At 40.9% G+C, this 12,011-nt stretch overlaps 2 protein-coding genes across 4 annotated transcripts in view; one reads left to right on the forward strand and one right to left on the reverse strand.

The window, feature by feature from the left end:
- LOC143288645 (rab5 GDP/GTP exchange factor-like) overlaps window positions 1-11,342 on the reverse strand; it is a 31,506-nt gene extending 20,164 nt beyond the window's left edge. The window contains exons 1-3 of one of the 3 annotated variants that reach the window (XM_076597311.1): window positions 11,258-11,341; window positions 6,323-6,363; window positions 5,145-5,710 (exon numbers count right to left, since the gene is read on the reverse strand). In XM_076597311.1, coding sequence (XP_076453426.1) covers window positions 5,145-5,344 — 200 coding nt within the window. In that variant the 5' untranslated portion in view covers window positions 5,345-5,710; window positions 6,323-6,363; window positions 11,258-11,341. Of the gene's footprint in view, window positions 1-3,807; window positions 3,829-5,144; window positions 5,711-6,322; window positions 6,364-11,257 lie in introns of those variants that run through there. The other 2 variants (XM_076597312.1, XM_076597313.1) reach the window with 2 other exon arrangements.
- Window positions 11,343-11,760: 418 nt separating this feature from the next.
- Window positions 11,761-12,011, forward strand: part of LOC143288646 (uncharacterized) — a 14,089-nt gene continuing 13,838 nt past the window's right edge. The window contains exon 1 of the mRNA XM_076597314.1: window positions 11,761-12,011. This exon is cut by the window's right edge and continues 186 nt beyond it. The gene's annotated coding sequence lies outside the window, so the exon portion shown is untranslated.

The following is a 12,011-nucleotide window of genomic DNA, read 5'->3' on the forward strand; positions in this document are numbered from 1 at the left end:
GTATTTGTACTACAACACATTTGTGTACATGAAATTCAGGCTGCTCCTCCCAACTAGCGTGCATTGCCACAGTCTAGTGCCACCCATATATCTTTTTGTTCTTTTTTCTGTCTCCAAGAATATTTGTTTTACTGTTAAAGTTTGGTGGGGGGTTCTTTTTTTGATACTATTTTGCCAGGATCAACTATTTTGCTGCCATAGGTTCTTTAATGTGCTCTAAATGCACACAGGACCTTGGTTTATTGTCTCATCCGTAAGACCAGCATTCCGCTAACAACACATCACAGTGCAGGCTAAGGCAAAGAGGGCAAAAAATGACAAATGATTTGGCGATTTCAAAATTTCCAAGTCCTACATTAATATTTCCACTGACTGGAAAAATGCTAAAAACAGACAAGTGACCCAGGGGTCTTGAGCACTCTGTTCTTTTTCTTTTCTTTTGTTTTGATGCATCATGCTTTCTTTTCTTTTCTTTTTTTTTGTTTTTGTTTTTGTTTGGCAGAACAAAGACTATATGACCGAAATATACTGATAAAAAAAAAAAAAAAAAAAAAAAAATATATATATATATATATATATATATCACGACAGTGATGGAGAAGGATCTCTCTTGTCTGATGACTGGTTTGAACATGAAGGTGACTGACAACGACAGTGATGGAGAAGGATCTCTCTTGTCTGATGATTGGTTTGAACATGAAGGTGACTGACAACGACAGTGATGGAGAAGGATCTCTCTTGTCTGATGATTGGTTTGAACATGAAGGTGACTGACAACGACAGTGATGGAGAAGGATCTCTCTTGTCTGATGATTGGTTTGAACATGAAGGTGACTGACAACGACAGTGATGGAGAAGGATCTCTCTTGTCTGATGATTGGTTTGAACATGAAGGTGACTGACAACGACAGTGATGGAGAAGGATCTCTCTTGTCTGATGATTGGTTTGAACATGAAGGTGACTGACAACGACAGTGATGGAGAAGGATCTCTCTTGTCTGATGACTGGTTTGAACACCAAGGTGACTGACAACGACAGTGATGGAGAAGGATCTCTCTTGTCTGATGATTGGTTTGATCACGAAGGTGACTGACAACGACAGTGATGGAGAAGGATCTCTCTTGTCTGATGACTGGTTTGAACATGAAGGTGACTGACAACGACAGTGATGGAGAAGGATCTCTCTTGTCTGATGATTGGTTTGAACACCAAGGTGACTGACAACGACAGTGATGGAGAAGGATCTCTCTTGTCTGATGATTGGTTTGAACACCAAGGTGACTGACAACGACAGTGATGGAGAAGGATCTCTCTTGTCTGATGACTGGTTTGAACATGAAGGTGACTAACAACGACAGTGATGGAGAAGGATCTCTCTTGTCTGATGACTGGTTTGAACACCAAGGTGACTGACAACGACAGTGATGGAGAAGGATCTCTCTTGTCTGATGACTGGTTTGAACACCAAGGTGACTGACAACGACAGTGATCAAAGTGACAGCCCATTTGATGGTAATTCAGTCCATCCATCCAATCAGACAGCGCTTTTAACAAGTGGCTAATACTGACAGATTACGTGCAGTGAGTGTTGGAAGAAGGGAAGGAGAGGGAGAGGAGTGATGTAAGACGATAGGCTGAATGCCAGCCAGAGGTCATGAAGGGAGCATGGCAGCTGGGAACGAGTGAACTTACATTTCAATGCAGACTGTAGGAAATCGACAACCGCCAATGCTCCACAATCTTCACAAAATGCAGGGTTGAATCTGCACTGGAAGTGAAACACATGCTTTTCGTTTTTGACGCGTTTTTAAAAACTGAATCAGATGGCTGACTTGTTTGAATAGGTGGCAAGCTGGATGCACAACAGACACTTTAATCGGCCCATGTGCAACCTGAAAGGAGTGAATGTCATCAAAGAACTTCACCCTTTCACTTGAGAAAGCTCTTAGCTTGCCGGCCCAGTTTCTGAGACCATGACTGACCTTTTATGTTGACTATACCCACCTCTGTCATTGTAGGGACAGTGATTCATTTACATATATGCACAAGCTGTGATTTGTTTGTATAAACTTATAGTCTGTTTTAATTTCTTCTACAGGTATAATCTGGCAATTGGCATGCCATCTCAAGCTGTATTTTGTTTCCTTTCTTTGTGGATGTCATTATGTTGAGGCGGAAACAGACTTTTTTGCTGCACAAAACTTATCATCTTGGTTTTAAATGACTGAAGTCTGAAGTTATATCTACAATCAGCCTAAATGGGAAAAAAGCTATGAAGCAGAATCTACATTCATTTTCCTTCACAACAACGTTTATTTTCTAACTCAGATAGTAGCTGTATCTCCAATAGTTTTTGTGGTAGATTTTTTTTTTTTTTTTTTTTTTTGATTTATTAGCCCCGAATCCTCAAAATTCCCTGGCAAGTGGAGAGCACTTTTTTCATATTAAAATTCTCTGGCAACTCAACTGGTTAATTAAACATGTCTTTGAGAAACTTAAGAATTGATTCTTAACTGTTATGACGTAATGCAACAGAGATTAGTTTGGCATGACCAGCAAAGAAAATAATACATACTATGTTGTTCATTTATAAAAACAAAAACAAAACAGAAAGTGAAAAAAACAAAAAAACAAAAAACAAACCACATCATCTCCTAGTCCCATTTTATTTTATCTGTAAATGTATGCATCTGACAAAAGTGAGTTAATCTTTCCTGTTTATACAACAGTTCCCACTGTCATTCAATCTTTCTAGAGGCATTGCATTACATTACACACTCCACATACAAACAAAAAACAAAAGCCACACAAACCAGAGACAAAATGCTTTGTCAATAATCCTTGGTCAATCATCTTCTCTCTCTCAGCACAGAGTACATACAACATGGGATCATTCAGTGACAATGATATGAGGCCTGGATCATACATGTCATGAGAATCAAGTGGAACAACAAGAGCAGTGTTAACTATCTAAATAGAGCATATTTAGCTGTTGGTTAACAGAGGGGGAGGATCTAAATCAATATCTTTTATCACAGAAAATCTCTTTTTACCACCAAGCTGTTGCCTTGTTAAGTTCTATAACCTGTGTTGTGTAGCACGACTTGCAAACTCGTCCTTGAGCCGCTCTGCAGTTTATATCACAGTGAGATGCATGTTCTAAACTAGTAAATCTAATGCTTTCTTCCCCTAAAAAGAAACAACAATATTTATGTGTGGCACACACTCATAAATCACACACACACACACACACACACACACAAACATACACACACCACCCTCCCCACACACACACAACCCAACACACTTCTTGACCTCCTAAAGAGCATCATGCTGCAAATGGATTGACTGTTCACATCCACACACACATATATATATATATCTAAGCATGCACACACTCACACACATGTATACACAGAACACTCCCACTCACCCCCACACTCTGAATACACACACAGCCCAACACTCTCACTTTTTGACCTCCTGAGGAGTATCATGCTGCAAATGGGTTGGCCATTCACATGCACATTTACATGCATGCACACACTGAGCCAAACACACACACACACCGAGCGAAACACACATACATATGTACACACACAAACACACACACACCTACCCCTACCCTATGGCCCAACACTCTCTTCCTGGCCTGAAGAGTGTTATGCTGTTTCTGGGCCTGCTTTTGACATGCACATACATGCGCACATGCACACACTCAAACACACACACACAAACACGAATCCCCCCTCCCACGCACACACACTCATAGTCATGGACTCATACACACAGCTCAGCACACTCACTTCTTGGCCTCCTGAAGATTGTCAATGCTGCAAATGGGTTGGCATTTCATATGCATATTTACATGCAAACACACCCATATGCACACACACATAGAGCCAAACATCCCCCCCTCCATGCCCCCCAACACATCAACACCCATACACTCACATACACACAAACCAATCCCCATACACTAACACACACCAACCCCCATACACTCACACACACATATCTACCCCTATACCCACACACCTTCCCCCATACACTGACTCAGACACACATGCATATCCCCATGCATACACACACACACGCATACCTACCCCCATACACTCACACACACACACATACTTACCTCCCCACCCCCCATTCTCCCCCACCCCCACACCTACCCCCATACATACAAACTCACATATTCCCCCATACACACACATACCCACCCCCATACACTCTCACACACACACCTACCCTCATACACTCACACACCTACCCCCATATACTCACACACACATATACCTATCCCCATACACTAACACACACATACCTACCCCCATACACTCACACACACACACACCTACCCCCATACACTCACACACACACACCTACCCCCATAAACTCACACACACACACCTACCCCCATATACTCACACACACATATATACCTATCCCCATACACTAACACAAACATACCTACCCCCATACACTCACATCTACCCCCATACACTCACACACACATACACCTACCCCCATACACTCAAACACACACACATACCCCCCCCCCCCCCCCCAACACACCTACCCCCATACACTCACACACACACACTTCTTCGTTCATGGGCTGCAACTCCCACGTCAACTCGTATATTACACGAGTGAGGTTTTACGTGTATGACTTTTTATCCCACCATGCAGGCAGCCATACTCCGTTTTTGGGCATGTGCATGCTGGGTATGTTCTTGTTTCCATAACCCATCGAATGGTGACATGGATTACAGGATCATTAACATGCGTATTTCATCTTCTGCTTGCGTACACGCATGAAGGGGGGTTCAGGCACTAGCACTAGTAGCAGGTCTACATGTATGTTGACCTGGGAGATTGTAAACATCTCCACCCTTCACCCACCAGGCGTCGTTACCGAGATTTGAACCCAAGACCCTCAGATTGAAAGTCCAACGCTTTATCCACTCGGCTATTGCACCCGCCACACACACACACACACCTACCCCCATACACTCACACACACAGTGACACACACCTACCCCTACACACTCACACACCTATCTAACCCCATACACACACACCTACCCCAATACACACACACACACACACTCACACACACACAGCCCACCACACTCACTTCTTGGCCTCCTGAAGTGCGTCATGCTGCATCTGGGCCTGCCTGGCCGGCTGGTACACCTCCCGGTAGCACTTGGAGCAGAAGTTCTGCCAGGCCGGGTTCCCATAGTAACCGCAGCCATTCTTGCACAGCAGGTCCGACTCGTCAATGTGAAATTTGTTCTTCTTGCTCGCCGTTGCCACACTCGCCGCCGACATCATTCACTTTCTGTTGTTTTTTCTCAACTGTGTGAAGTTCTAATTTTGCTGTTGTTGTTGTTGTTTTTTATCTTCTCACAAGAGTTAGATCAATGATGGACAGTGGTGATGGTTGTGGTAAACACAGCTGTGGTGTGGAAACTGCCGAAGGCTGACTCCTGTTGTGTCACAGGCTCGAACCTCATCTTCAGCAGAGAAAAACCGAAGTAACTGGGCCAGTGTGTTCTTTTTCTCTTTCTTTCTTTCCTTCTTTTTTTTCTTTCTTTTTTTTTAATATCTTTTATAACTCCTCAAGATGTTGCACGAGGTGGATTCCTTCAGGTACACCAGGGTGGTGTGGAGAAGACTTGAGCCCCAGCCAAGTTCCCCCTGTAAGCAAAAAGCCAATCAATACATCCCCTGTGACAGGCATGTTGGGCTGTAAACCTGCTTCATGCCCTTCGGCCAAAACTCAATTTTTGTTTTTGGTTTGTTTCTTTTTTGCATAGTTTTTGCTACAGTTAATGAGTTATCAAATGGAGAGAAAAAATCTTGAAAAGATTAGTGCAAGTGTTCGGAAAGACACATAAAAAACACCATTCACTTAGAAAAGACCAGTGCATGTTAACTGAGACACCACAAAAAAACAACAAAAAACAACACATTACAAACAGAAATGCATACACAACAGACAGGCACACACAAATGCATACACACACAAAGTTATTATGCACCTTGTGGTGTGTTTGTTGAGTAAAAGTCATCCAGATTCAGCAAAAGCATAATTAAAAAAGACAAGTTAAAGTTACTGAAATGACTTGCCTGCCCTCTCTCTCAAACAGGCTTTTTATCAAACAAACTAAACAGAGTACAAAGCTGAGAGTACCCACTGTACTCTAAGAGAAGTTGCAATTGATATTATTTTCCCTGCACAAAAAAACAACAACAACAAAAAAACAACAACAACAAAAAAAAAACAACAAAAACTAAAAGAGTACTTACTGTCAAGATAGATCTATAGGATTCCACACCTATTGCCACATCTGACAAAAACAAAACAAACAAAAAGTTTCCACGAGTCACAAGGCAGAGGAGAAAAATGCACTGTGTTGCACTGTGTTGTACTATACTGTACTATACTGTACTCTGTTGCGTCGTGTTCCTTTTGCCACAACAGATTTCTCTGTGTGAAATTCAGGTTGACTCCATGGGGAGAGCTTGTTGCAGAAGTACAGTATCACCCACTTATTTATTCTATCATTTTGTAATACTTTTCTCTGCCTACGCTAATTTTATGAATGAAGCAAATTTTTCTACAGAAATTTGCCAGAGATGACCATTCTGTTGCTGTGGGTTCCTTTAAACGTGCAAAGTGCATGCAGCATTTGAGACCTCAGTTAATCGTCTCATCAAAAGACTAGTACCCAGACCACCACTCAAGATGAAATTGATCAAATTGAAGGGGAGAGGAAAAATCCCGGTCTGTATATGGGTCTCAAACCCACGAACTCGAACCTGTGAACATTTGCTTCCCAGTCATGCACTTTACCACCAGGCCACCACAAGTTACGTTAGTCCAAAGTACCTGACAGGTCACTCACTGACAGCTTTGTTGGACTGTAGATAATTTTGTTTTCCCAATCACTACCCATTCATATTACGATACTGATCACTGTGTACCTCAAAGTATAATAATGAGCTGGAGGAGTGCCCTCAAGACGTCATGGTGTTGTGCCATTTTATCTGCTGATCAGCCTTGTGATTTCTAAATCAGCATTATAATTATATCAGGGGGGAGAGGAAGAGGGGTAGAAAGAGAGGGAGAGAGACAACACACACACACACACACACAGAGTGACTGAGACAGACAGAGGTGCAGAGTGACAGAGAGAGAGAGAGAGAGAGAGAGAGAGAGGTGCAGAGTGACAGAGAGATAGATAGAGAGTGAATGAGACAGAGAGGTGCAGAGTGACAGAGAGAAGGACAGAGAGAGACAGCTGTATGCTTGATTTAGATCATATATGAATGAAGCATAATCCCCACTACAACAGCTGGTGACAATGCAATATCTTCCCCACTGCCCCACTGTATCCCTCCCTACTGCCAGCAGTATTGGTGGTAACTCACTACAACTTTCAGAACCAACATCATCACAATGACAGCATCAGGGCCCCATTCCTGTCAACTCCAATGACAAAAATCTCAAACATAATAAGTAAATAACTACATACGTTATCTACCTAGTACTAGAGCAGGAGGCCTAGGCTGGCAGTAATGTGCATGACTAGGAAACGGGCATCCACGTGTTTGAATCCTGCACCGGACAGGGATTTTTACTTGCACCTAACCTCCTCTAAACCTTAATTTGTATTCTCAGTGTTAGGCCTTCAGCTGAGATGACAAATCAAGGTTCCGCGTGCAGCATGATCTTAGTGCACGTAAAAGATCACATGGCAACCAAAGGGTTGTCCCTTGCAAAATCATTTGGAAAAATCCACTCTGGTAGTAAAATAAATACACTTGCATGAAAAAGAAAAGCAAAAAGAAAAAAAAAGAAGAAAAAAGAAAAAAAGAGTAGTGACATGCTCTCCTCATGCAAAGTAGTCTGAATTTCAATTTTCAAATAAAGAAATCTGTTGTGACAAAAAATTAATTTCTTAATCTGCAGTCTCAGTGGTTCCATCATACATTGCATTCAGGTTTGGAACAAAGAATTATCATTCCTGCTGCTGCTTCCATGCATTTTTCAAAATGTTCATCTCTTCGGATTTTAAATAAAATTTCACTGTCGCAAAATACTGAGGTCAGATAATGGGGATCTTATGGTAAGTCATTTGGTGTGCAACAGTCCTTTAAGAAACTTATGCAGAAGTTTATAAATGTTAGATGGCAAACACATGCATTAATCATGTCGATGGAAATGCCTCCCACTGATGGATCAACGTGTCTAAATCAATAGCTGGTCAGGGCTGGCTGGTGATGTAGTCACTTTTTTTATTTTATTTTTTTACTTTCGTTCACATGGAGTGGTGACCCAGTGGAAACACATTTGCCAAAGAAATGAGAGAACCTGAGAATCCCACACTCGCCAGTATTTTCTTCCACTCCAGTAGACTGTGAATGGTTATCTGGATGTTAGTCATTCAGATGAGATGATAAACCATGGTCACATGTGCAGCATACACTCAGCACACATAAAAGAACAAACAAACCCACAGCAACAAAACAGTTGTCCCTGGCAACATTCTGAATAAAAATCCATTATTTGACAGGAAAGCAAATACACGAACAGGCAGAAAAAAAAAGGAGGAAAAAAAGGGGGGTAGCGCTGCACAATAGTGACATCCTCTCCTTGAGGAAAGCAGCATGAATTTCTTTTCACACAGAGAAATCTGTTGTGACAAAATGCAGTACAATACAATGTGCTGCAAATCCCATATTCATGTGTATAGCTATGACTGGGCTTTTACATTTAACTTTTAAGACCGTTTTTACCTTCTGATACAGGCAGCTATACTGTTTTTGAGGGTACTGTGAGGAGTCAACAAAAGCTTCCTAATAGACAACAAGCTCACACCTGCTTACATTACGTTTATTTATTTATAATCTGTTCATCTAAGATAATGATATTAGACTGTCACACCTACTGCAAAACAAAGTAATGCTTCAACTACAGTATACTCAGTTGTTTGGTCCTTCTTTTACATGTTAACCTCCCCCACTTCCATCTCATTCAAACACATACGCTTAACTTGGGAGAACAAATCATGTGCTGGTGCACTGCATTATCCTGTAAATGTATTCACAGATGATGACAAAGATGATGATGAGATGTGGCCATCAGAGGCTCTGACAATCACTGGTATCTGTAAGAGGGTAGTGTCTGGAATTTGTACACAGAGGCAGTCCAATATGCAATATTTGCCTCACTGAAAGTAGTACACACGAACTGTATTCCTAATATATTTTGTTTTGTTTTGTTTTGTTTTGAACACTGAGCCCTGCATTCAAGCAGTGTATTTCTCATAGCTTTTAACACTGAGCCCTTGATAAACAATACAAGATGGTTAGAAGCGGACTCAAACAAAAAAGTTTTGCTTGCAATAAAACCTAACTTCCTTATATATTTTATTTTCCTGTTTGTTTCACATTCACGTTTCTGAAAATCACCAGAGGAAAAGGCCCATTCAGTTAAACAATGCCTGTGCACAGCAGCTGTGTCATTCATGCTGCTCTCATATCAATGAAGCAAAGTATGGCAACAACTGGATCGTTCCCTTTCTCTGTTGAATCAATGTGAATGGCTAATCAGGTTAAAGCTGCCTATAATGCAGTTGTCCAACCAAACTGAGTAACTCTGGACCCCTATGCAAGATTAAACAACAAAAAAACGAAAGCCTTATTAAGGCCAGGGCCAACCACTCCAGTGCCCACCAGTTGCGGTGACTCATGCAGAAAACAGCTGATTGGTGATGATGATTGTTCCACTTTCCACCTGCTGCAGTCGTCTTCTCCCTCCACAAGGACATGGCAAAATGATGGGTTACACTTACAGAAACATGAATATATCCAGGATACATGCACCCCAAAAAAGGGTGTGGCTGCCTAAATAGATAGAATAGACAAATGACAGTCCATGTTTCTACAATAATACAAGCTTACAGGTAGGTTCAACAGATGACCGAGCACCACAATTTTTTTTAACATTTGGAACCAGCCTTGGTAATTCTGCAAATGACTAACTGTCTGGAGAAGGTACTGTCATTAGTTTTGTGAATTTGTCAATTACCCAATTTTCTGTGAATGACAAGTGCAGCATCACACCTGCTGGTCATAGTATTATATAATTCAATTTATTAAATCAGAACAGGAACTACTGAACACCACTGAAGAGACTCAGCAACAGTGCAGAATTTCGTCTAGCGACCGAACACTGATGGTTCCCTGAGGACTGCTGGTGCTGGGACTGCGACAGATGGACATGGGTGTGGCCAAGTATGGGGGACTCAGAATGTCACTGAAATGGTGCAGATGATGGGGGAAAAAGGATTGCTGAAATGAGGAATCTACTGCAGGTATACAGTGACTGATTGCGAGTATTCCTGATACTAAGTGATACGCTAAAGATGTTTGGCTGACATCTAATTTTATTTTATTTATTTATTTATTTATTTTTTGCTGTTTCATCATGTGATTCTCTTTTCGTTTCAGTTTCTGGATGTCAAGCCAAGTGGAATATCTAAATCATAAAATAATCATAAATGCCATACATGAACCTGTAAGTGTTAACATGCTGCTTGTTCTTAATCAAGAAACATATGACACCATCCACCCATAAGAATAAAGAACTAATAGTAATACTCCTCATGTTAAATTTAACAATAACATGTCAACTGATAGTGATAAATTCTTTGTCCACACTGACCTATCTATTTTGCTGAAACTATACCTATTCTGTATTCATGAGCACAGAAGATACATTTTCGAAGAAATATTTTAAATCACGTATGGTTAATCAACTTAATGTCACTGTAATGCAATGATCATGAGCATGTGTGAATACGAACGCAATTAAATGCAAATAAAAACACAATTATTCATGTTTATGCTGGCGACAGAAAATCTAATCCTTTTGGTTGAACATAGGTTTGCAGTTAGGTTGCTGACAGTGATGCAGTATAACAGGAAAATATTAATCTATTGTTTAAGTGCTCAGACTGTACACATTTTGACAATAACACTTGTGATATGTACACAACACATTCGAACATCAGACAAAATGTTGAGACCAGTCAAATCTATACACGTAAAATAAAAATAAACAAGAGGTTTGCTTCGTTCAAATCTGCAACTAAAGGAACTAATGAAAAGGTTTGTCAAATGCCAACGAACAACCAAATGGTGCAGAAATGAACCAAAAAGCAAGAGTACCAGTACCTGTCAAGTTGACAAATCACGAGGGAGGTCTATGACTTTTCTTCCTCGTCACACGACCACTGAATCAGACTGAAAATGAGGTCAGACATTATGAAAAGTAACATCGTAAATTTCGTATTTGATGTTACCTGCAGCTGTGAAAAGTATTCCTATTGTTTGATGTAGGAAACAAAACCACACATAGTAAAATAATTACACACGAGGTTAATAATTGAGTTCAAAATGCGAAAATTATGTGCAGACCACACAGGCAAAGGTCAGAGAATGCAGTCAGCTTCCGGGGTCAAATTACTCCCCCACCCCTACCCCCCGACTTCAAAGAGAACATATTTCCTTGTTAAAAAAAATAAATTAAGAAAAATAAAATAAAAGCTATGAGACTTTGTATATCTTTGCATGTTTTTTCCATAGCAAATGACATTTGGGTCAACTGCAAGTTGGGGAAGTAGATATCTATGTTCCTACGCCATTGACTTAGCGCCAATGTTCAGCGGTTAAAAGGCTTAGCAGACGACAGAATAATGAGGGTGGTGGAATGTTTGTGCGCGTTGCCAAAGGAACTATCCCACAAAACGGCTGCAAAGTTACTTCATATGTGAATCAATGGCTGGTCTATAAATGAAAATGTGTTCATGATTAATTATGCATTGTTGGGTGCTGTTTTGCAAGCAACGGGGAACACACGACAGATTTGCCTCTCTTTTTTTCTGCAACTGTCGTCTGCTTCTTCACTTCCTCTGGCCTTGTTTTGAAA

Source organism: Babylonia areolata, chromosome 12 (assembly GCF_041734735.1).
Source record: "Babylonia areolata isolate BAREFJ2019XMU chromosome 12, ASM4173473v1, whole genome shotgun sequence".
Lineage (NCBI taxonomy): Eukaryota > Metazoa > Mollusca > Gastropoda > Neogastropoda > Buccinidae > Babylonia > Babylonia areolata.